The 25,704-nt window shown below is 43.5% G+C and overlaps 4 protein-coding genes across 4 annotated transcripts in view; 2 read left to right on the top strand and 2 right to left on the bottom strand.

The window, feature by feature from the left end:
- Window positions 1-1,277, bottom strand: part of LOC107186224 (CAPA peptides-like) — a 2,198-nt gene extending 921 nt beyond the window's left edge. Inside the window, exons 1-3 of the mRNA XM_015574046.1 lie at window positions 1,214-1,277; window positions 589-630; window positions 137-406 (exon numbers count right to left, since the gene is read on the bottom strand). Of these exons, the coding sequence (XP_015429532.1) occupies window positions 137-406; window positions 589-630; window positions 1,214-1,277 (376 nt within the window). The remainder of the gene's footprint in view (window positions 1-136; window positions 407-588; window positions 631-1,213) is intronic.
- Window positions 1,278-5,596: 4,319 nt separating this feature from the next.
- LOC107186263 (WD repeat-containing protein 18) lies at window positions 5,597-7,245 on the bottom strand. The gene has a single exon (XM_015574094.1). It carries the CDS (start codon window positions 7,105-7,107, stop codon window positions 5,824-5,826), a length of 1,284 nt encoding a protein of 427 aa, XP_015429580.1. The 5' UTR covers window positions 7,108-7,245; the 3' UTR covers window positions 5,597-5,823.
- Window positions 7,246-7,650: 405 nt separating this feature from the next.
- Window positions 7,651-9,725, top strand: LOC107186287. The gene is made up of 6 exons (XM_015574120.1): window positions 7,651-7,961; window positions 8,035-8,200; window positions 8,283-8,500; window positions 8,567-8,734; window positions 8,799-8,977; window positions 9,547-9,725. The coding sequence occupies exons 1-6, from the start codon at window positions 7,852-7,854 to the stop codon at window positions 9,684-9,686; spliced, it is 981 nt and encodes a 326-aa protein (XP_015429606.1). The 5' UTR covers window positions 7,651-7,851; the 3' UTR covers window positions 9,687-9,725.
- Window positions 9,726-18,117: 8,392 nt separating this feature from the next.
- LOC107186223 (protein kinase C-binding protein NELL1-like) overlaps window positions 18,118-25,704 on the top strand; it is a 58,601-nt gene continuing 51,014 nt past the window's right edge. The window contains exon 1 of the mRNA XM_015574044.1: window positions 18,118-18,460. Coding sequence (XP_015429530.1) covers window positions 18,118-18,460 — 343 coding nt within the window. The remainder of the gene's footprint in view (window positions 18,461-25,704) is intronic.

Genomic DNA, 25,704 nt, shown 5'->3' with positions numbered 1-25,704 from the left:
GTCCAGAGAGTCCTGATACAATATTACGTTTCGTGGAACGTTTTTAACCACTTAAAGCCACCTTTACATTCGGAATTTATCCGCCGGGTAGTATTATACAGATATTCGAAACTGATCGACACCGAGATTCGTTCACCTTCGTAATCCTGATCGATGGCGGAATCCAGATCGAAGTCGCGCACGTTATAAAATTGAAGATCCACGTCGTTGTCCATGTCGTGTAAACGGTTGAAATTAATGTTCGAAGAGGACAGATCCGATCGACCGACCCGCGGATAATTAACCAATCCGGCGGCACGATCGGACCTCGAGAAACCGGCAGCCATTTCGGAGTTTCGCCCTATTCTTGGATACGGCATCAAACCGGACGCCGCACGTCTGATGTTCGACTTCAAATTCTCTCCCTCTAGAATATCAAAAAGGATCAAGACATATTGACTCGAGAACGAAGAATTTCTGTTCGTTCGATTATTTAGCAGATAGAGCTGGGAACGAAGCAAAACGGTATCAATCAAGATTAATCGCGACAACATCGAGATAGAGGAAAGAAAAAATGGTAAAGAAAGAAACTGAGATGGTACAGCTTGCCTCTGGTTGTCTTGATGTGTTCGCCAACCGAGCATCGGCATACTGAAAAGACAATAGGGCGCATAGGACAATAGCGATTTCGTACGAGGAAAGTGAGAAACAGTATTCTGTCGTTAAAAGCTCGTTTACCGTCCACGCCCGTTTAACGAATTTATTTAGGGAAAGGAGCTCCTACCACTTAGAGTTACTGACATTCGTGCCAAATTAACATTCGGTTTAACATTTATTTCAGTACTTGAAAGAAATTTACCAAGTAGATACTTCCTCTATTTCGCTTTTTCCAAGTTTGCTCACGACGGGTATACTTTCTCGCTTGTTATCGTAAGCTCGCTATAACAAGAGAATACTCTTCGAAATCAAACGTAATCAGTGAACGTAACAACACTTTTCCAGGCCTATTAATCTGAAGTCGATTTAATTTTGATGATACCAAAAGAAGTATAAGCACAGGACCAAAAAAGGAAAATGTAATTACATCGCGAGTGTAGAAGAAAAGCACAGAGGATACCAAAATGAAACGTAACGGAATATGGATCAATGAACCATGAAAAGAGAAGTGTGTATCAAAGCGAGATCGGAGGAAAGCCCGGGAAATAAACGGTGTCGATCGGAATTGTACACTTACGGTTGAGAGAGGTGTAAAATATTAAAACGATCAGGAATACAAATGTGTGATTTGTACGTCCCATTGCGAGCGTCGGTCAGTACCACTCAAGGATCGAAATATTCAATGAGATGACGCCACGGAGATTCAACCTGTACTGAATACCTCCAGGTATCCGACGTCTGATTTTATACCTTGCGCCTCCGCCGGTTACGGGGGTTGTGCCAGCCCCTCCAGGAGGGGTTCATCCCTCTTGTTTCGTATTCCCCATCTCGCATTCTGTGCTAGCACCACCCCCCCATTTCATTCTCATTCCCAATGATCGACGATGGTTAATCAATGCCTAGGCCCCCCGTTGATGATCGAAATTTCCGAGCATATTGCACAAACCACCGTTTGAATCGTTCGCGCGCAAATAAGTATGAATCACTGATCGGAATATCTGAAATGGTAACGTCTTGCTGATATCTGTGCTGTAACGGTGAACGGTATCGAGAGAATTTCTATAAATGAAAATTACGAATTAACTTTTGAATTAACTCCAAGGAAAATGGGTGTCTTATATTGTTCAGATAAGGTGGAGGGCGTAAGATAATATAGATCAGACGACAGATTCTTCCGTTATGGAGTGTTGATGATAGTATGGACTATGAATTTTCTGGAAGTCGAGATTTTTCACTGGTAATTATATAGTTCACACGAGGGGGTGAAAGATCGTAAAGACATCTTTATCGTCAGAGGCGCTAACAAGGGATAAACTTTTTGTTTACGCTCGCAGCCTGTTAAATAATTGTATTGGCGAAACTTTAACGGTCCTCGAAACGGGCCAAAATACCGTCGGGTAATGTATCGTTTCGACTTTTACGGGTTCTCTCAGTAGAACTTCGCGGGGAATTAAGAATTGTCCGGCTATTGAACGGAGAAACGAGCGCTCTGTTTCGATACTGTTGTTCGTAAAATAGTTCGAAATGAAAATGATAATCCACCAATTAGAGGGAATACATAATATTCTCCAATTGCAAATACACTATTTCAGCTTGTATTCGGGAGCTCGCAAGCTTTTAATATCACGCGACAGCTATAACTTTAATTCAATATCACCCAAAATCGTGATTTTTCCTTCTTTTTTTTTTTAGAAAAATGGGATTGCCTCTCTACGGAAGCAAATATCGACCCTGACTTGTAATTTATATGGGGAACGAAAAATACGATTTATAGGGAGCATCGGATAATTACAAGTAACAGTTCACGCCATCTCTAGTTAACAGTAATAATTATTCGTCATAATCCAAATCCACAGTCAGGCGCATGTTACGCGGCTGTATCGTACACGCAGATTTATAAATACGTGACGTGTTCATAACAGGACAGATTATGCGGCATTACTCGACCTGAGCTCGTGATACGTCGGACACATGGAGATATACTTTAATCTTTGGGACAGCGTATTGCACATTTTTCCCGAAACACCAGTCACAGTTGTTCGATATCGCCACCCCTTCCCTAGGATTTGAATTCATATATCTCCGTAGAATCGTACGAGAGTGTCGAGAATACATATGAGACATATATGAAATCTCTGAAATCTCGTAGAATCTCTTTTAGTTTGTTGTTTCTTTTTAAGTTAATCCACAACATCATTCATTATCCTGAGCTTCTTGGTATTATCAGCTTATATGCACCTACAATTCCACTCAGACCTGCGCATCTCTGTTACAAACACATAACTCAACCTTTTCTGTCTCTGATCCAGAATTTTTTTATGATGAAATCTTTCTATAAAGATCTTGATTGTTCTACTGGCTTTATCCAATCTTTCAAAAACCAAGTTATTGGGGGCGTTATAACAGGAATTATCCGGTAAAATAAATAACTTATTCGATAAATCTACTATTCAAGAACGAAATGAAATCCGTTTTTGTCCAAAAATTTTCGCCACGACAAAAATTAAGATACGTGAGTGTCCTGTGTGTCTTTCGGCTTTAAGGAAGAATCCATCTCTTCCGCGACTCGGACTACCCTTAATCCGGTGGCACAGTTTACAGCATCATGTTCCTCGATGCTTCCAATTCCCCGTTCATGTTATCCCGAAACCTTATCGTGTCTCCTTTAGCTTCCCTCCGTAACGGGATGTTTTGCATAGAAGTAGACACCACGCTTATTTTGCATGATACAGAGAGCACCGAACGTTTATCGATACCGTCTCGAACATCCTTCCTTCTTCCCGTTCGCTGTAAGAATGCGATACTTGGTCCGATTCGCTATCACTTCCATCAATAACCACTCCTCCAGCAGCACCGCGTAATAAAAAGAAAAATATATATAAAAACGAACGATCAATATGTAACGAGCAATGCTCTCGCGACGTGGGTGGCAGGCGGGCGGGATGGAAACAGACGAAAAGATTTAACGAAGAGAGAGAGGTCATACGGGGGCATCAATTCCTCTCAAGCTCGGGATAGACGGGGGTAATTCCCATGCAAAACTTTTCTATCCAGGGGAACGAGCTAGACGCGTCTTAGGCCTAATTTAATTCCCGACGTACGGGCACAGGGGTTTCGTAAACGGCTCATTTGCATTCATTCGCGTCTCATTTAAATACAAAGCAGCCGAGGCAGAACAGGCGATACCGACCGTCGTATTTAACGTTTAAGATCGATCATCCCGTGTTACGTTTTAATTAAGTGGACGCGCGGCGCGAGTTTGCTTTAGAATGGAATTTACCATTTAAAGGCACACAGACACACACGGGTCGCCCGGGAGCTCGAATAACATTGGCCCCCTACCACACCCAGTCTTTGGGGCCGTGGACTCCGTTAAGAAGGAAGTTTTCTTCTCGTTAAACGAGAATTTCACGAATATTATATTATATTTAGAGAAGGATGTATATCCTCCCCCTGACCCTGTTGAGCTACAAGACAGAAGCTGTGGTTGTTGCGTGCTTTTCCGTTCGGTTCACTCGGCCGGCAGCCGGTCCACGCCATTTAAACGCCATCTTCTTTTTTCTTTCGTTTCGCTTCTCCTCCTTCTCCTGAAAATACGCCGAGCTCGCAAATCATTGTGTTAGGCACAATGAAAAGTTCCGCTGAAGTTGGCAAAGTATCCCATAACTGGAGCTTGTAAGCACATAATGAAACAAATTTATGACGAGGAGATGGTAAACTTCTCCCCTCCTACGCTGCTTTTTCCAGACGAAAATTCCTTTCTTCGGCCCGAAACAATGTTTCCACCCTCCACCGTCCTCGTTTGTTCGTCGTTGTACAGTGATATAAAAATGGTGAAGAGAGAAATTTCTCGTTGGATAAACCGTTCCCGGTTCGCGGTGCCCAATCTGTCGTTGGAATTATCAAGTTTTACGCGTTAGTCATTCTCGTTATCACGGGTGAACGTTATTGTACTCCTTGGAACGGATGTTTCGCCGGCGGAATGCTCGATCGGGTGAGGGGTCGTTTTTTAAATTAGCCGCACACAGAATTCATTTTTGCAACGTAATTACGCCCGGTGAAATACGGCCGGCTGTTTACCGTCGGCCATAGTTGAAAAATACGACTGAATCCCATGATCTGGCGGTGTAAAATTACGGAACGTGAATATTACGATCCTGACTGATGCGTGCCGAATAATTAATCCAATTCTTCGCTCGGGTCAACGAAAAATCATGGTATATCTCGTAATATGGTACGACTTAGGGGATAATGAAGGGATAACTCGTCGGAAAATTACTCTATAATTTAGTTACAGAATTTCCGTTACATCGCCGACGATTTACCATTCCAATATTACATTTCATATCGAAGCTATTTTTATTGGGTATGCTTCTCGAAACAGTCGAAAAAAATGAACGTAGAAATTGGATATGCGTTGTGTCGAATATAAATTACCAATTAAAATGAATATATTTGGTATTACAAAATAATATTTAATAATGTGTCTGCAGTGCAAATCATCATCGTGATCATTTTTTGTAAACGGTTTTTTGTGGAATTCAACACGCGAATCAATTGCATCAAGTTTGCATACGAGTTGAAGAGAACAGGGGTGTCCTTTGTTTCCGCTCGAACAGCATAAATAGTGCCCGTGCAACGGAGAATTCTCAGTCGACGTCGAGCCCTCGGGCCAGGCGAAGCTTCTCTGCGACCTGCTTTTAAAGCCTTCGTAAGGATATGATTCATTGATTGCCCTTTGAGATTACTAAGGGGTCCCCACAGTCCTTACGAGACACTAAACTCGCAATTTTAACCCGTTCAGATTTAAAGTTAGTTCTAAACCCCGTAAGATACTAAATTAATCCAGTATAAGTTAAGCACGAACATCTTCATTTTATATCAACTAGGCTGCAAAGTTATCGATTTTTCTTTCTTACAAGCAGAATTCTTGACTACCAATGAGATAGATAAAATCGAGTATCGAAGAAATGTCGTTATACTTTTCGTAATACAAAATTCATGTACAAATACTTTACATACAAAATAGTAGATAACAAGCATGAAAGGTTGAGAGGGCAGGTACTTTTTTCATCTACATCGTAAGGGATAACAGGTATTGTGTTTATTCAAGTCAGTTATCGTGAAAAATCGTATTAACTTAAGGACTATCCGCAAATCATTTCTGTCCCTAGTGTTTCCCGTTTCTCAAGTTTTATCGTCCTTCTCCAGAACTTGTTTCACGCTGTACTGATAAATGTCCGAGTTGATTTTCTTCAGTCTCTCGATCTCCCCCAGCATCTCGAGCAGCTTCCGCGTGTGGGAATCCGCCGCACCGTCCGAATCGATCCCATTCTCCACGTACGATTCGTAGTTCAGAATGTCCGCGGCATTTCGGTCCCGTGAGATCACCTCGATGGCGGTCTGCTTTCCGTCGAAGTCGTCCGATGTCCTCTGTAGGTTCGATACACGCAAGCGTGGCTCGAGGTCCGTGGCCCGAAAGTTCCCGTGGTATTTCGCGAAGAACGCCGCGGTGATCGGACCCTTGTGATCGAGCGTTCGTAGAACTTGACGGCTCGCGATATCCCAGATGTGAACCTCGCCGGTGTTAGAACCGGAGAGCAAGTAACGGCCGTCGATCGATATCGACAGAGACACAATCGTCGACTTGTGACCCTGAAACGCGATCAATCCTTCGGATTCCCCGTCCTTTCGTACTTGCACGTGATGCTCTATACCCCTAGGCGGCTCGTGCAGATTGAATCTGTATATGTTCCCGTCCGTGCACCCGACGAACAGGTCACTTTCCCGTGCATTCATGCACACCGAAGTTAGAGGCACGTCAAACACAAGGGTCAGCAATAACAAGCCCCCGGACGGGTCGTATATATTGCATGTACGATCGAGGGACACAGAGCATAATCTGCCTCTGGCGCCCAAGTGTCCAAACTGGAGATCCTTCACCGGCAGCGAATGGTGAGAGAAACCGTGCAACGGAACAGATCGTTCGTCGTTTATCACACGGTACAACGACCACACGAACACCAAACCGTCCTCCCCGCCGCTGGCGAAGATCGAACCGTCCGTGCTGAACGACAAACAGTTGACCGTTTGGTAATGCTGCGACAAGTTTGCTAACAGACGACCGTTGCACACCTGCCAGAGAAATAATTTCTCGGCTATCGCTGCGACCATGTAGGCACCGCTAGGCGTACAAGCCAGGGCAGTCACCTTGCCGGGGGTGGTTAGCCTCAGAGTGGATACTGGAGTTGGATTGTTCAACGGCCATATGTGTATACGAGGCTTCGTTAAATCGGCGCCGATCAAGTAACTGTCGCTCAGTAGTTGCAATGTACGGTGTGTTAATGCACCAGCTTGTTTGTACGTTGACAAAATAGAGCCTGTTTGAGGATCCCATAGGGCGGCACTCCAGTGCTCACCGACACTGTCGCTGGTTAATATCACTTCTCTGGTATCGGCGATCCGCGACATTTTTCCGTTTTTCGTCTATTTAAACGATGGTTATTGTCACTTTATCACTGACATGGTTCGTTGCACGTAGATGTATTCCTCCTTCTGTCAGGCTGGAATTGAAAATACACGTGAACGCGTGCATGGAACTAGGTTATGTATCCTCCATAGAGTATACCGATGGTAGAACCGCCTACCAATGCTTATTTTTTCAGACTGTATTAACCAATCAGATGAAATGAATTCACACTGGACATTGCTAGACATTCTTATGAAACCACGTGCTTGCTTGTCATAAATAACAATTAAAACTACACAATAATTCTTTATAGAACTTCAATTTGTTTTTATGTTATTCGCGCACACAGGAACAATCCTTTTACCTGAGAAAAGTATTCTTTCCAGAAAAGTTTCCTTGTTATGTTTTCTTCTATACTGTATTGTAAAAAATGAAAAGACAGAAATGAATTATATACTTCTTATTCCTCTTTTTTATCAATTCAAATTTCGTTCCACGAGTTACGTTGTGTCATTGCAATAGGCGAATGATACCTAATTTCTAGATTTTGTACTTTAATACGCGAATGGCCGAATGAAGTTTAAATTCTTCGCTCGACCTTGATCGTTAATTTCTCGGAACGCAACGGCATATTCGTGTTTTTACTAGTTTGGTTATGTTAACTCCTGCGGTATCGGATACAATTTGCTGACATAACCAATAAGCAGATACTAGATCGCGAAATATAAATCTGTTTCAATTTTCTCATGGGCTTTATTGATGATGAACTGCAAGAAGTGTCAAAACTCTGTCAAAATGTCGTCGATGGTAGCCGTCTCGTCTCTTGTGTGCGCACTATGGTGCGAGTGGAAATAACGTAAGTTCGTTTGGAATACCGTTTGTATTAATTAAATATGATTTGTTAATTACATATGACTTCAAACTTACAGAAAAACAAAGTTCAAAACAATTGTTGCGTGCATTCAATTTCCAAAAGAGTATCCCCATAATCCATTGCTAACTGAATTGAAGAGCAAAACACTGTCTGCAAAGTTACTGGATGGACTGACAGAAGTTTGTGAAAAAGAATGCAAGAAACTTTTGGGCGAAGCTCAAGTAAGATTAACTTTCTTTTTTGAATAGAATTTTTTTAGTTTATGATGTATTATAGGGACACTGATAATTCTTTCTCTGACAGGTGCTTCCCACATTGAAGCTAATCCGTAATTTCATAGAGGAAAATCCTTTAATCTGTTGCTATGATGAGATTTCTACCTTAAAAAAGATATTGCAGATCGATGATGAATTAAAATTGAAGCAGAAACATTCTTGCGTTGGCCTTAAGATTCAACAAGGATTATATTACTTTAAGGCTAAGATTGAAGTACCAGATAATTATCCGATTGATTGTGTAAAGTATGTATAAATGTAAACTATCTTCATATACTGTTATGTGTATTAAAAAATTATAAAATTTTGTAGATTAGAAGATGCTGACACAAATTTCCCACCACTATTTACTCGCTACTTTTTGGGTCAAGGAAGAGAATTAGGCAGACAATGTGTTGAGTCACCACTAAAAAAGCAATTACAGAAAACACCTTTTACACCATCACCATCCCTGAACATTGTTGCTTCTTTCCTTATAAGGTAAGTAAACTGATATCCCTTCTTTAGTGTTATTATTAATTTAATGTTTTTTTGTTTCTTCTAGAGCTGTAAAGACTTTACCTCAAGAGCATTGTCAGTCTTGCAAAGGATTATGTCTACCAATAAACCCAGAAGAAGCAGAAACCAATGAACATGCAGATATGCATGTGGAAAGACTATATTGCAGTCATTTGTTTCATTTACAATGTCTGGTGACATTCATGAAGACTCCCCCATTCCATGGTAACAAGTTACTCAGAAAATATATATAAATTCTATGTTATTGTTATTACTAAACTGCAGAAGATCATGTAAACTCAAAATTTTGGATATCAATATATAAAAACTATACTTGAACAGAATTTTATTTCCTGTGCTGTAATATTAATGATAATACTGTTGTTATGTTTGGAAAGATTAATTGTATTAAAAGTACTCACCGGTTCGTTGAAACGTCCTCAATGCCATCTGAATGAGAATATTCTGTATAAATGTGATGCCAAGTATTTCTTGAGATACTTCATTTTCGTATGCGCTGTAGAAGTATTTTGCAAGGTTGTCCAGTTGTTTCTTGCAATTTCTTTGGCACTTTCACTTGTAAAATAGCACTTTTGAAGTGATTAAAAACATCCTATGTCTAGGGAAAGCGCAGCTTTCTGCGTTCAAAATATTAATAATAATACCTAAATTACCATTAAACTTTATGAAAAACCCTATTTCCCTATGCTTTGCCAATTAAGAGTAGTAATAAATGCATAAACATCTGCTATTTAAGTATTATACTATTTAGATTATTTTTCTTTCTGTCCTAGGGGGTAAGAAATGTCCAACGTGTGGAAAACGTATCTACCATGACAAGTGGGGACTAAGTGACAAGCTTGCAGAGGACCGTTGGGCACACCAACAAGCAAGAGCAAGAGAATTGTCAGAAGTGGCTGACTTCTTTAATTGAAATATATATTTCATGAGAAACTAGGACAGATTAATGAGAAGTCAGACAAGGTGTAATTATAATGCAGAATTTAAAAAAATTATTTGTAATTCAGCATGTTATAACATTCAAAAATGAATGTTTATAGGCCAGTTGAAGAGAAGGTATTTTTAATACCATAAAGTATACTATAATATAGTCATTTATATTTATACCGTATTTCAATGAATTATGAATAGATTGCTTAATGTGGTGCTAATATAGAGTAGTTAATACTTGTCATTCGTTTCACCTATCCATCACTGAATTTTATAATTGAGTGAACAAACACAGACGGTAATTAAGTTTTCATAGCGTGTTGGATCCATGGTCGGGATGTTCGATTCACTTTAAAATCGATTCTCAAATCGAATCATGAGAACCGATTCTTTCAAAAAATCGAAATAAAAAGTTGAGAGAAATAATAACACCGGTTCGCGAGTTTTAGAGTAAAGAATCGATTCGCAGAAAAATCGAACAGCAGAGAATCGATCTTCCAAAGAATCGAATCGGAATCGAACACCCTTACTTCACGGATGCCACGAAAGAAACATAAGTGTACATGGTAAGTTTTATATCCGATTTTAAACTTCAAATACTTAAATACTTGTAGATATGTTTTGCATTACATATATAATGAATGCTGGGTAAAAATCGGTATTCCCTTGAAATGTTTGGGAAGGTTAACTGTAAATTTATTCGTAACTTATTGTATATTGAAGTACTCATCGGTTCGATGTAACGTCCTCATGGCGGTCAGTATGAGAATATTCTGTATAAATGTAATGCAAAGTATTCCTTGGGGTTCTTCATTTTCATATGCCTTGTAGAAGTATTTCGCAAGGTTGTCCAGTCGTTTTCTGCAATTTATCCTCCTTTTTCCCTTGTAAACAGCAATTTCGAAGGGAGCGAGAACATCCTACGTCTAGGAAAAGCGCGGTCTTTTACGTTGTGATTGCAGCGCCGTACGCGGGAAATACAAACAGGTCATATCTTCGAAAACGGTAAATACAGTACATTTAACTCTATACCTGTCAATAATATTCAAGACTGGATATCTTTAACCGTATAGTAAAGTGATAAGTAATTTTTACAATGAATTATATGAAAAAAACGTTCTCAACGGTGTTTCTTGTACCGTAATGTTGTTCTTTGCGAGATGTGTTTACAATAAGGTTCCTTGTTACAATAGGTTTCCTTGTAACAATAAATGTTTGTGGTGAAGACATATCTGCTGTGTTAAATTTGTTAAAATGAATGGAACATTTATCTTGGTTATAGTAGTACAAAATTATACATATAACAGTGATAATAATTACAAAAATCCTTCTAAACAGGAAGTCACCATTATGTATACTTCCGGATTTAAATGAATACGTTGCATTTATGATAATGGTTGATCGGTTAGAACGATACCACTTTATGGAGTAAAGTTAACATTGTGGAACGCTTTCTATTTAATACAGTTGTTATAATTTCGATGTGTCAATACTTATATCCAGCACTGTGTATATGTATGTTCATTGCTTCGCGTATTTGTGGCCGTGGTTGTGACATATTGATCCTCGGTACCGACTACGGCGATCCTCTATTTATCTCAGTCCCGTGATGGCTTGCACGGCGCCGTTTCTGTGGACATATTTTCATTTATCCCTCAGTTTGTTTTCCTTTATGTCTAGGTAGTCTTTTCACCTCGAGTTCCTACGAAAGACGAACATGATTTCACTGTATAAATTTATAGGTGAGGACATTGAGAACCAAGGGAAAAGATTTTAGCAACAGAACAATAGTGATAACCCAATTTCAAAATTGTTTGTTTCAAGAACTTGTTTGTCGTAAATTTTGTATATAACATTGAACTACTTGACATTAGTGATGGAATAGATTTAAACGATCCGTTTGTTTGAACTTGCATACTTAACAATTCAAAGGGCATTCTGAGCTCTCATTCCATAACCCAAAAGAACGAAATTATCGATCGATTTGCGTGAAAACTGTTAATGGCGTTTCTTGAGAATACTGAAAGATTACTGTGGTTCTGAATTGCGACTAGAAATCCTGAAACGATGGTGATCGGAAAAATTCATTAGAGATAATAAGCACCCCTGGACATCAAAGATGATTAACAGGGGGCCTGTAATTACTTTAAGACGATTGGCATGGTTTTTCGCGTAGATGCACGTACATCGTTCTGGCAGACAGCCTGTCAGACTAATTCCCAGTTATCGATTCCACGCATACGTGGAAACGCACCGTTGTGTTGCATTCGTAGGGTGGGTGAACTGCGTATTTCCTACACGCCAGTTCCCCGAAATACATATATTATGGGAACCATTGGGCGGTAACCGAAAATTTGATTTGTTAGATAAATCAATTATAACTTTCAGATTGCCTTCGTGTAACGCAAAACTTAATTAAGTTGTACAGATACTAGAAAAGTCACTGTGATGCGTAGTGAAACTTCTCAATCCCTAAAGCTCGGACCAAAGAAACTAGATCCTCGGGAAAAAGTACGGTACTCCCCCCAAAAAATGTTAAAGATATATCTGTTCCTTTCTTATCTAAAAATTTTAGCATAAGATTTTGGTCTCTGACCAGTTTCTCCCTCAAGCACCGCTAAATTGTCTACAATGTTAAGTATTAAGCGATGAACTAGTTGTCCTTAATAGCCCTGTTCCGTACACGGCCATCGAAGAATTCGGTGGATCCCGGTTTGTCGGGCCAAATTTTTGGAGATCGTATTTGTGTATACCAACGACGATCTAGCCCCTTCCCCACCTCCGACTATGCACATACCAGGGTCGTATTATACACACGATACACCTATAATTGCACGTAGGGCAACTTCGTCGTAACGCTTCGTGGATCGATAGCTGGGAAATGGCCGGAAGCCAAGTCCGGCGACGTCGTTTCGAGTTTTGCCGTTGTCACCGTATGGGACCTAACCCCTTTCTTGAATGTCCCACTTGTATCGGTCATCCCTCGACGCTCGGTAGCCCCTTCTTTCGACTTTTGTTTCTTTCTTGCCCGGTCTAGCCGCCTTTCCTCGCCCTTCGTTCGAACGATCATTACGGGAATGAATAGAAAAGGGCATGACATTAAAGACTCTTGGATCTACATCTTGAATGTCCTTGTAAAGTTTCTCCTCTGACAGATCACGAAATTACCAATGTTTTATCGTCTTGTAAATTTTGTGTTAATCATTTTATTTCAGGTTGGAGGATATCGTTGAAGAAATCGAATTATTGGTCAATAATGTTTCCTTTTCCTTTTTTTTATGTGTGTCAGGGTAATCGCGACAACCGTAAGTGGGCTCGAGAGCATCAGTTTTTTCACCTGCTCCCGCCTCGAGAGAGCCTATTGTTTGCCTTTCTTTATACGTTCAATCACCGTACGTACGAATCGCGATCCGGGCTGTATGCAATGGGCGCGAGGCGGGGTGCCATTTATCCCAGCTTCTTTAAATCCTCAAGGGCAGCCTCGGAAAACAAACCCCCCTGGCGGTACGGCGATATCGAAATATGATGCTGTGTTTAACCAGCAGGGTGCACACTCCGGGAGAATAATATAAGCATTGTTTCTTTTTTCCTTTCGCGAGCGATCCTCGTGCTTATTGTCGACGAGAACTTTTGGCGTGGGTACTTTGTTCTTATTCCCGAGGCAATCGGGAATTTCAAGGTCCGATTTGTTGGAACCTTGCAGATAACATTGAGGTCGCGGTTCCATATATCTATTGTATATCCGTTTTATGGAATTATATAATCGTGTAGGTGTCCTACAATTCTTTTTTTTTTAAAGTAACATCGTTCTTTTGCCCGAAAGAATCTGTCCTTGCTTTAGAAAATAATCTTCCACTCGTAATAATATTGATAATAGAATACAACGGTTTTGTCTTTTATAATAAAATTTTATCAGAATTACCATTTCGACAATGTTGATGTTTATCAATAACGTTGTCGTGAGCAATGTACATCAAAGACACCGTACAAAGTCGCCGTCCTTTCGGCTTCTGCAAGAAATTTCATAACCGTAACATTCTGAAGAATCGTCCCCCCTTGCTCGCCAGGAAGAGCGATTCCTTATCCTGCCGATCTGAAAGGCAACGGCTGCCGAGGGAAAGAAAGGTGGGATGGCGTGGCGCGTGCCACGCGAAGGGTGACCACACGGGAGGATCCTCTATTTTGTGGAAGATCGTACGCACGACATGAGAGAGCATCCACGTATTCCTTTCAACCGGGGAACAATGGGGTCGTGCCCGAAGGACGTATCACCTCACCGCCAAGGGTAACGGGCATCGTAAATGATCCATGAACGCAGCTGCATGTGTCTTTCCACGAACTTTCTTTCCCTTTAACGTGCAAAATCGAGAGTGACTTCGACAATTATTAGACCTCTGTCGTGATTATCGGACAGCGAAAAAGAATCGGTAGAATTTAACGAAAAGTTGAATCTCCGCTGAATTCTTCTACAAATAAACATTCAGTATAACTATGAAATAATTCAGTTGATTTGTATCTGGGATTTAGCAAATCGACGGTCCAACGCCCTATCCACGAAACATCAATGACACAGGGAATGGAGGTCCATTCACAGGTCAAGTATACCGCGAACGCGCGATCCCATTGGGGACCCGTGGCGAGAAGAGCAGAAAGGCCCAAGCGGAGAGCCGCAACAACAAGTTGCAACCACCTGGCGAGGGTAATGCCGGCCACCCAGTGGCCCTCCAGGTGCTCTCCGAACCCCCCCTGTCACAGTCCCGCATGCCTGCTGGTAACGTCACTGTGCATGGGCCAGGAAAAGGCGAACCGGGGACCAGCCGGTGGGTGATCTTGGAAGAGACACAGAGGCCACAGCATCTATTTCTCTTTCTCTCTGTCCCTGTGCAGAGGGCAACGGTATCGTTCTGGAACACGCCGCGAATCAACGTTCCAAAATCGATACGTACATCTGCCGCAACGTAGAGTCTATTGACTCCGTCCGCTCTCCTCCGAGCAATCTCCAAGGCGACTCAGAAAGGAACGTGTCCTGCTTTCCCGTTTCCACGAAATTTTATAGGAACCGTGGACTGTTCCACGCTTCTTGTTTTTATTGGGTACCGTGTTCGGTTTAACGGCCGACTGGGAACCATTTCCGTGGCATTAAGCGATATTTGCCTGAAATTGAGTGGACACTGGACCCTTTCAGCCTTCTTTTATGCAGTGAGCTTTTTAGATATTGCTACGGGAAAGGAGGGGTTGGAATAGCCGATTCTCTTAGATAGGTAATCTTTGTTCTTGATTTGATGATTTCGAATCGATTCAAAGGGATTGCCAAGATCACCGAGAAAGTACGTCGTTCCTTATCTGAAAATAGTGGCGTGAATACATATAATTGTCGATGAACGTTTTCACGAATCATTTCTAATGTCTGAAAATTTGCAAATTTAAAGACCACTCCGTCGTAGACGTTTTTAAAGGAGATTACGTGAAGTTTCGCGGAATACTTTCAACAATAGAAGTTTCGTCTACATGCAACCGGGAAGTGTGTGCCAACGGGGCGAATGAGCAAAAAGGTGCCGTAAATTTTTATGGGCCGCAGTCAGCTACGAATTATAGTGCACTGCAGTAATAATCCTGTCAAGACTGTGTGCATTGCTGGAACTGTCTAGTAAATCAGTAAGAAATTCATACACTTAACTAAACGCAAAGAACATCAGCACCCAGTCTAAAAAATGATTCCTACCAGGGGATTCACTCTTGCAACGAAAGGAATATTAGACATCTGACGTGAGTACAGCTAATTGCATTAACATCGTCATTCAAAACTTTTCGATCCACCCGATTCTCCGTACATGTATGTAAATACTCAAATGATTAATCAGAAACAATTTCAGGATAATTTCCGTGACGTTGTGCCGCATGTATTAATTTCCTCCCTCGAAGGGATCGATCGTCGGTGTCACCCGACACCGTCGTTCATGGGACACCATTCATGCACCGGACTGTAAAAAGAGAATACGGTATCCGTTCATCGACGAGGCTGAAACGCGCTCGCGACGGTGTAAGCGTAGAAAACAGACAGACACCGGAGTTACGTGGGGGGAGAACGGGAGGGGGAGAATCGAGCTGAAGCGGTGGTTTGGTAAGAGCGAGGGGGTGGGGGGTAGTTCGAAGGAAGGGAGAAACTGCCGGTGGAATAGAGGGAGTAAGAGAGGGTTCGTTGATGGTACAGGTCGCGGGGGTGGTTTCGAGACGTCGCGTTGCGGGGCATCGATTTCGGGCCAGGCCGATGGCATCGGCGGGGTATCGAGGGGGTGTCCCTAACGTTGGGTGAGCGCGTCGCGGACGCGCTGCTGCTGCCACTGGCGGCAAGTTGAAAGCGTACCGCTTAGCTTGGCGTGTAGCCGCTTCTCCTATCATTCTGAACGTTCCTCTCCTCTAGAAAGACTACCGAACGAAAGCCGCCTGCGCGGTGCAGACAGAGATAAAGAGTGTTTGCGGCCGGCACGAACTCGCCACGGAGATAGCCGAACTGTACTTAGCCAGTCGACGGATACCACATCGCGTCGTCTCTGCACACTGCTTGAAACAACTGCTAGGTGGACTGGCGGTGCGCCGTTTGAAGGAAGAACTGTTCAAGCCTCTACGGGTGGTCGGTCAGTACACGTCCAAGTGTCCACGGGGACGGATCGAACGTATAAGGCCCTTGGAGTTTGTGTCTCTCGAAACAATCGGAAAAGAATATACCAGAGAAGAGAAAATATAGATACGAAGAAAAAGAACGTTTGGCGGATCGGTTTCGATTTCTTTTTTTTTTCTTCTTCTTCTGTTTTGGTAACACAGCCGTCGGGACAGAGCGGTGCGGCGCGAATGCGAGGTGCAAACGGATGCGCCGGTGCACCAGCAGCTGCAGCTGCGACTGCCGCTACTACCGCCACTGCTGCTACCAGCACCGCCGCCGCCGGTGCTGCTGCCGCCGCCGCCACCACCACCACCGCCGCTGGTGCTGCTACCGCTGGCGGAGCCTCACGCAGAGGTGTCCACCTCGTGGCAGTCGACACTTCCTACCGGACGGTGGTAGTGTCCAGGCGCGCTGGACACACGAGCTGCAGCCGGTCGGTGCTGCTGCTACTACTATCGTCGTTGTCGTCGTCGTCGTCGTCGTTGTTCATCGAGCGTAAGGATTAAGAGAGACCAGAACAGGGGACGAAAGAGACGAAGGAGTAGGAGGAAGAAGAAGGTGCTTGGTGACGCGCGCGGTGTCGGTGGGTGACGAATATTGTTGGTGGTTTGTTCAACGGGGATTCAAGGACGGAACCGGGGACAGAGAGAAAGAAAGAGAGAGAGTTAGATAGAGGGGTGTGAGAGAGAGGGTGTGAGAGAGAGAGAGAGTGAGTGAGAGAGGGGGGAGGGTGAGAGAGAAAAGGGGTTTCAGGGTAGGAAGGAAAAAGAGTGCGACGAACCCTTTCTCCCTTCACGCAGGCGGTATACACTCTCGCATACTGACGCGCGGCGACGTGTCGCCGGTAATATAGCGTGCGCGCTTTCGTTTAGAGGGTTTCTTCCCTCCGACGTAGACGGCGGACAGGAGTGCCGGGAGAGTACACGCGGTGGGCTCCTCTTCAGAGTCGAGTCTTTCCGTCGGGGTGAATTTTCGTCCGCCTTCCACTTTACACGGAGAGATAGATAGATAGATAGAGAGGGTTGTGTGTGTGTCTTTGTGTGTGTGAGAGAGAGAGAGAGAAAGAGAGATTCCGACCACCGGGGAGACAGGATACATTCGTTCACCTTAGGATTCCGTGGTGGTCTTAGTGGTCCCTCGGATGGAGTAATATAAAGAGGGAAAAATCGAAAACAGTCGACGCGAAAGAAAAATATGAAAGCACACACACACCGAGGGAAGTCTATTTCCGAGAGAACAGTAGTTGGTAACGCGCTCGCGTGCTGGTAAACCATAAACAATACGAAGCAGTGCGGAACCAAGGTTCGGTCTCTAGGATCGAAGGTTTAATATTCCAAAACACACACACCACGGTGCAAATTTCCATATACTATCTTACTATACTACCATAAGTACGTGCAAGCAGAAGACAAGTGTTACATCCGCGAAGTCCTGTACGAAGACAGTGTAATTACACATTGTAATCGAGAGCAACCCCCTTCCCCGTAAGGGTATCGTCGTAATAGAGACAGAAAGGGAATCTCGTAAAAACAAGAGAATAAGAACAAGAGGAAAGAAGTGTACGACAAAGTGTGCTGCTGGTATTCGGTTAGTCGCGGTGATGCCTCGCGGATCGGTCGGATCGCTGGTGGTCGTTGGCAAGAAGGACGCCGCAGGTGCTGTCCCGTTCGCGTACCAGCCTATTCCGAGAAGGATACGCTGACGAGTCCAGCCCCCGGTGGCACGGCGGCAGTCGTCGTCGCTCCTGCAGGCCATGTATTACGGCCCGGTAATCGACCGTACCGGCAGCAGCTGCAGTGCCAGCGACCTTCAGCAGCCGCGATCACCACCACGTCGACGCGGCTGCAGCGGTGCCACGACGACCGGCGTCATCGTCGACGACGCGGACACGGACGACGAGCGTCGTCTCTACGAGCATGAGGAACCGGCGTACGTCGTCGTTCGCGACGTGCAATCATCGACGAACAACGTTCGCCGCGGCGCCTCCTGTCATGCCTCCGGTCAAAGGCCAGGCAGAAGACGAACCGGCGGAAATGCGGTTAGGATATTCGTGCTCGTCGCGGCCGCTGCCTTCCTCGCACTCGCCGTTTCACCGGGTAAGTGGAGAATTTCCATTGTAATCGTGTGATCATATTAAACGACTCCATAGGACGATACGATTTGTCGTGCAACTGTGATGGTAGAACACTGGGGTCACTTCGATCGTCTGAACGACAATTACAAAAATCTGTAGTTTCGATCGTTTGTCCAACTGTCTGTGCAACGTTGTCGTACGACAAATCGTATCGTTTATAGGAGCCTTTAGTCCGCATGCACGTTGTTCGATAGACACAGGAAAGATATCCGAGTTCACCTGTCCTGTGTACACATTCATTCGTACATATGTTTGAGAAACGTGGATATGATTTTATTATCGATTCCATGATTTTAAATTGTACGTTATTTAGTTTATTGTTTGCTGTAGGAATTTCTTGTAGAGTATCTGTTTGTTGCTTGTCCTGTGTAAATAGGATGTCAGGCGGATTTATCGAATACAGTCCAGCCTTATTGTTCTGTTTATGCTCTGATCGTTGGATTCATTTGGTTCTGAAGAAAATTTGTTGATAGGGGTGGTTTTTTTAAGGTACTAAGCTATTTACTGCGAAAGACGTACACATACGCCCTTATTATATGCAGAAGGCGTAGATATATTCTCACAAACATTTGAAGTGAATATCGAGCCGTACATGCTGATTGTTTTCAGGCAAAGACCGTCGCAGTCGAAGGGTTAAATCGATAGATCCTACTATTTCGTTCGTGATATCGATCGTTTATGTTCGGATTCGTGCGAATTCGTTATCAGTGAAACGGTTGAACAACAAATCTCTGCAACCCCTTTTTTTTCGCGGAGACCCTCCTCAAAGGATATGATCCCTCTGACACTGGCGGCCGTCAGAAGTACCAGGCCGCTCGAAACGTGAAATGTAAACAGCCGTGTGGAGAATAAGCCGCCGCCGCCGCCGGGTGGCTCGCGAAAATAAGAAAAATATTCACGGCATGTTGGCGCCTGCAACGTGTCCACTCGAGCATGCAAATACGTGTATTATTAAAATGCTGCTCCGTTTCGCGATTCGTCAGACTCCACTTCGTCCCCCATCTCCCCTGTTTTTCTTTCGATGTTCTCCCGAGTTGCCGTCTTTTTTTCTTCGTGTCGGAGCCCCGAGAAGACACACCAGCCTCCGTTCTGGTGAACAAGACGATTTCAACCGAAGGAAATTAGGTGGAAAATTAATTAAGAGAAAAAGAGTATAACCCGAGGGGTGGGGAAACCGCTAATTGCGGATGATTCGCGGTGGTCGGTCTCGTAGGCGTGGTTGGTGGTGTGCATTCAGGGTTCGGTTCTTTTTAGGTCGGCTTCTTTTCGAAGAACCACTCAAGCACAAGTCTGACAGTGACCATCTGACGCATTGCGTCAAAATCCAGTGTGTCGAGGAAACTGTTGCGCGAGATTCGTGTACTGTGTGTTGCCCGTTCTCCAAGCCGTCCAATCGATTCCGTTCTTTTTCGTCGAATCGCTCCGCTCTGTCCGCTCGTAATACGGCTCCTCCTCGGTACATACATACACTACGTCGATTGAAACGAATGCCTGATGAGGAATCGATCCTTCCCGTTAGACTGTCGCGCGTGGTTATCACAAACGGGGTATTAAATTATTCGAAACGTTCAATAAAAACTGTCTTCTATAAAGGGTATATATTATTCACTAAGTGGTGTAACTATAAAACCACCTTCTGCTGCGGAAATAAAATAATTTCCACTCTACCTTCTCGAAGAAATGACCGGTGAGGAGGAGGGTAAAGAAAAAAAAATGGTATTTTCTCTCGAGAAATACCTTTTTCCCTTCCCCCAGGGTCCCCTAGTGTTTTCCTTTCCTCTCCCCCTCTCTTTCTCTGTTTTCCCGGATTCGTCGCTCTGACTCGTTCCGGTCGAAACGTGGCGTGTGGCCCGTAGACATCGCCGAGCCGCACCCACGCGCGCTATTTATCTCGTCGTCTGCCGAAGCCAAGTGCCAAGTGTGTATTTTTTCGCATACCGTTCTCCTCTCCGTTCCTCCCAGCACCGGCGCGGTCTCTCTTCATTTTCTTCACCTTGCCCCCCATTCGACGAAACCACGTCCGTCTTTCTTCTATTCGTCTATCCGTCTAATTCCGTCTATTTCTATTCCCTCGCGCCCCTTGCGCGCTGCCACCTTTTCTCCCCCGCGATCCGTCGCTTTCCGAGGCGATCTCTCTTCCCCCCGCGACCCATGCGCGGTCTTTTTCCACGATTTACAAGGAAACAGCCAGACGAAATCGTATCGAAGGAAATTCTTTCCCTCGCGGGATTTAGGAATCGGAGGGATGGTCGATCGTACGATCACCAGGATCGACTACTTCGTGGCCTTGGGTAGAATCTTTGATTACGGTTCGTGATGTCAATGAATCGTCAACCTCACCAGAGACCCGTGATGATATGTGTGTATGAATAATCGGGTAGATTGATCGCCCACAAAAATTATAATCTGTGATTGGTGTGAAAATTAGGGGTTGGCTGGAACTCAATTTTTAAATTCTCGAAACTACGAATCCGAAACTTCCGAACGTTCGAAACGCTCGAAGCTTGAAAAATATATTCTATTTCGTAAAAACAAAAAAAACCGATCACCGAGCATTCACGAAGCATCACGCTCCGAATATTTATCGATTTTATATTTCTTCTTATCTGGGTTTCGAGAATATCGAATCACGATAAAAGTGCAAACTTTTGAATTCTCGATACTTTCTTAGGTTTCGAGGGGTTTCGAGAAACCCATTCCTAATGAAAATGTTCGAATACGTGGAAGTAGAATATTGAGGGATGGGGTATAGAGGGGATCTTGGAATAGTTTCGTAGTAAATAGTAATAGCTTTCGGAGATATACTAAAACTTTTACGAAATTTCCGACAGATACCCAGAAAAAATCATCGGTCGTTCGTGTGGTCGCGAACTATGAATAGATCTTTCCCTTCATGTCCGTTCATATTTTTCAATTCAAGCATTGCGTAATCGAAAAGCACCCGATTATTTCCCGGGGTTCTCGTGAACGGTTACACGATGTTCCCTTCGTGAACCCCGAGTAAATGTGGATTTCTAAGAAAAACCTCGAATTTCTACGAGAGCGCGCGCCCCGACGCGGCACATTCGACGACCATAATTCTTTCTCACCGAGGGTGAGTCAGAGACCATCACCGTTCCCCCGGTTCCCATCTCCAGAGGACGCACACGAGACTTGGGCCGGCCCGATTTTACTTTATCGTAAATTAGATCCTGCCCCCGACGCCGCCTTAGATCGATACCTATTCGTCACGTTCGTTGTCTTAAAGCCTCGATCTTTTCTCTATTTTTCTTTTTTCTTTTTCGTTACACGGACCTTAATTAAGCTACTCGAACTTGTACCGTCGTCTACGATACAATGTCAGCCGACTATATTAACTGGAATTTGACTTGAGTTCGTCGAACGAACAGCGCGGAAAACGTGTTTAACGAACTTACCCTCTGGATTTCAATCTTGTTCAAAACGGTTTGGGAAACGACAATTTAGGAATAAAAACCGTCGGGGTTAGTGATGGGCGATACAGTATCGATATTTCGAATATCGGTAATTTTCAATTAAAATATCGATATTTAATGTGACGATATATTCCAGTATCGATACTTAACCCATAAATTTCGAAATTCCGATACGATCGCTGCATTTGCCGTAACGTAACAAGTTGTAAGGAAAAGTGGATCAATCGTGAGTTTCCCATAAAGTTTGCGATCGGTTTTTTTCCCACTCTGTTACCTGAGAATCTTAGTCCTTAGTAAATATCTCCTTAAATTAACGATTTCTTTCCACTTTTGCCTTTTATTTCCTATTTCTAATTTAATTACAAGTATCGTTACCAATGATACCGATATTTTATATCAATACGTATCGATACCGATAATGTCGATATTTTATTTCAATCCGTATAGGCACCGGTAATATCCATATTTTATATCAAATATCAATACGATACAAATGTATCGCCATCACTAGTCGGGGTGAACGAATAAAATGAGCAGTCGCTCGATCCGATCCACGATCGGGCTGGTCTACTTCACGAACCCCCGTTAAAACCGTTTATTTATCGGTCTAGCTTGGCCACTGGTGACGTTGAAATAACGAGCCCGCTGGTAGCGACGATATAATTCAGCCGATTTTTCCGCGACGGCGCGGTGGCGGCACCGAGAAAATTTTAAAATGGAACAAAGTTTACACACCTCGTACGCGCTCCGATTCCTCCACAGTCCCCGAGGCGAGCGTGGGTATGTGTGTTCCGCAGTTGTTTTGCATCCATCATTCTGAAAAGTTTCACCGCGCGGCCTCTTTCTCTCGGCCGCCAAAAACTCAACGATCCACGACCGTCCGCAGGGTGCCGAAACGGAAATTGTTTACTCTGTGTTTCTCGAACGTGAGAACATTAAATCGTGACTCCCTAGCACATTCGTCAGTCGCACCCCCCCCCCTTCCACTAACTAATCATCAACGACACCTCCTGATTTCCGAGGAGACCGTTGTGAAAACATATACTATGACTATTTATTCCTCGTTGTTTCTTATAACACGATGTTTCGGTAATTTTGCCTAAATATAAAACTCAGAAGTGTTTAGAAGGGGGGTTGTGGCTCTTAGAATGTAGAGATTGGAACGTAAAGTTGCCACGACGCGTCTCTTCCGTTTGTATTAGTTTAAGAATATGTATGTTGTTTAGTCTAGAGCAATCGTTAGATATTTGACCACAAATGTTCCTTGTTCCTCAGCTTTTTTGCGACACGTTTAAGGGCTCCCTTTGTGCACGGCCACAGGCGCCAGACCATACCCAATGGGACTGGTTTATTGTAATGGTCTCGGACATTTACAGTATGATCATTGTACTGTTCCGTGGCTGGTGCCTCCATTATCCCGTGCGAAATGGTCGCCGGTGAATAGCAACGAAGTGAATAGTGAGGAGTAAACGAAGCAGTAATTCAGGGGGGGGGGGCGCCGTAATAGACGCGATTAGATAGTGTGAATACGAGGCTTAATTTCTAGACGATTCCCAGATCTTCTCGGGCAACAATGAATGTCGTTTAATCGATCTTTTCGATTCGATCAGGATCGAACTGCGGCTAAACGGCGTCGAATTTATTTCAGATTAGTTTCGTATTACCAACCTGGAAGGGGGCGGTTTCTCGCGCTCGAATTTCAACGAAGAAAGGAATTTTTGTTATGTAATGCGATTCGATGCGTATCACGCGATTGTCGGTTTTGTCGTATCAGCGGCTGTCACTTCGAATTACTTAACTTTCAGCGTTTCTGTGACTATCCTACGATCCCGTTCGATTTCAATCTATAGAATTCAGGACTGACTTTTATATATCACTGGTAAATGCTCAATTGTTACAATTTCTACTAAACGATTAAGCATAATCGATCGATAAAATTTCTACTTAATAGTTTCAGTCGTCGGAAACTTCAACGAGAACGAAGTTTTTCTAAAGGACCACCCCCATAACCTGAAGGTTTCGAATAGCGATCATAAAAACTACCTTTAAATTTTACTAACTTTTCCCCGTGGCGGCGAATCGGAGGGTGGGGGTGCTGTCTCTGAAAGAACGCATTATCGTACCTGTCACCGCGGTTTTCATCTCCGTTCCGAAGGGATCCGCTTTTTTCTCCATTGTACGGGCCAGCTCCGAACTGGTTTCAAAACACTAAAGGGCAACCCTTTCCCTCCCTATACAAAAGACAGTGACCCAAATCCAGGACCCGGATTCGTCGGTTCACGCGACCTCGAAACGTAAACGCATCCCCCCACCGGATGAATACGTAAAACTCACGCCTCCGTCTATGCAAAAATGTCACTCTACACAGGCTCAAAAAATGTAGAGTAGCATTTTTTGCTGAAGAATTTATCGAAACAAAGTACAGAGCAGCTTCTGTATTTGAACCCGTCCAAATGACGGATTTCAGGTATTTTATTTTATAATTGCTGAAATCCTAAAGATACTTTCATCAGAATTTATGTTAACCTCTAATTCTTATACACTTTATACTATAGTATACTAATTACATTATATAGTATACATATTAATATATTACACAATTTATCTTAGCATACATTCAATGCTGATAGTTCTAGTGTCATTAATTTTGTCCCATCATTTCTATCCCAACCCCATTCGAAAAAATGGCCCAGCGCCCCTGTCAGGCCGCTTAACTTCGGCACCGTGATCCTCGATACCCAATTAGTCTGTGATTCACGCTAGGTAGCCCCTTGAAGCTTCTATCTGCGCAGCCATTAATTAAATGACGCGAGCTTAAAGGGAGAAGAAGCGAACGCGACGAACTATATGGGGTGTGTGTGTATGTAACAGGGCGCGACAGGGTGAGGGTAGACACCTGCGAGCGCGAGCGCAACGAAATAAAAAAGAAGTGAAATGAAGAAAAAATATGTCGAAAAAAGGGCAATGGCGGCGATGTGTATGACAGCTGGTGGTCACGGGTTGGTGGGCCCCGACCATGTGCTCGGTGCACGCTCGACGTTCTATCCGCAACCCCCGTGTCACGACACCACGGGGCTTGTGATGGTGAATACACGGATGATTTCGTGCGACTATTAGCCCACCGTTTGGTTGTATCGATTTAGTAATTAAATTCATTTCGCAGCCACTGCCAAACGACATTCCAAGTGTATAAGATTAATCGTTTCATCGGGGATAGCCGCTTATTTCCGAGAAATAGAATTTATTTACGGAAATAATAGCGATAACACGCGATAAGTAAACAGGCGGGGACGGGGCTGGACGTCCATTTCGTAATTGCCAGGTCGTTTGTAATGACCTCCAGATCCTCCTACGGGCATGATCGAAGGAATATTGAAGTTTGTCGTGACAGGACTTTCTGGATCTGTAGGTAGTACAGAACTAACAGTTCGTAAGGTTCGTTTACTATTTTCACAATTGAGTATTTGTGGAAATTCAAATTCTCCTAGAGGATACCATTTTTGGAAGTATAGTATCCACTGTTTACTCAAACGTGGGGTGGTCTGTACAGAGTTGTCGATTTTGTTTTGATATTCATTGAAATTAGGGGTGGCTTATTTGAAATGTCGAAATCCAAGAAAGTGTCGAGTTTCGTGAATTTGAAATTTTCAAAACCCAAATAAGAAACAATATAAAATCGAATATTCGGTTCAAGATGTTTCGTAAATTCGTGAGGATCTGACGCAGTTTTTCAAATTTTATTTTTCAGTTACGTATTATAGTACTATCTAGT

This window comes from Dufourea novaeangliae, unplaced genomic scaffold (genome assembly GCF_001272555.1).
Source record: "Dufourea novaeangliae isolate 0120121106 unplaced genomic scaffold, ASM127255v1 scaffold64, whole genome shotgun sequence".
Taxonomy (NCBI): Eukaryota; Metazoa; Arthropoda; class Insecta; order Hymenoptera; family Halictidae; genus Dufourea; species Dufourea novaeangliae.
This window is presented reverse-complemented; position numbering and strand designations above follow the sequence as displayed.

Excerpts from the sequence above, each read along its gene's own strand:
- LOC107186263 (XM_015574094.1), bottom strand. The coding sequence starts at position 7,107 with ATGTCGCGGATCGCCGATACCAGAGAAGTGATATTAACCAGCGACAGT.
- LOC107186287 (XM_015574120.1), top strand. The coding sequence starts at position 7,852 with ATGGGCTTTATTGATGATGAACTGCAAGAAGTGTCAAAACTCTGTCAA. Across the intron at positions 8,735-8,798 it reads GTTGCTTCTTTCCTTATAAG|AGCTGTAAAGACTTTACCTC; the intron begins GTAAGTAAACTG and ends TGTTTCTTCTAG. Across the intron at positions 8,978-9,546 it reads GAAGACTCCCCCATTCCATG|GGGGTAAGAAATGTCCAACG; the intron begins GTAACAAGTTAC and ends TTTCTGTCCTAG.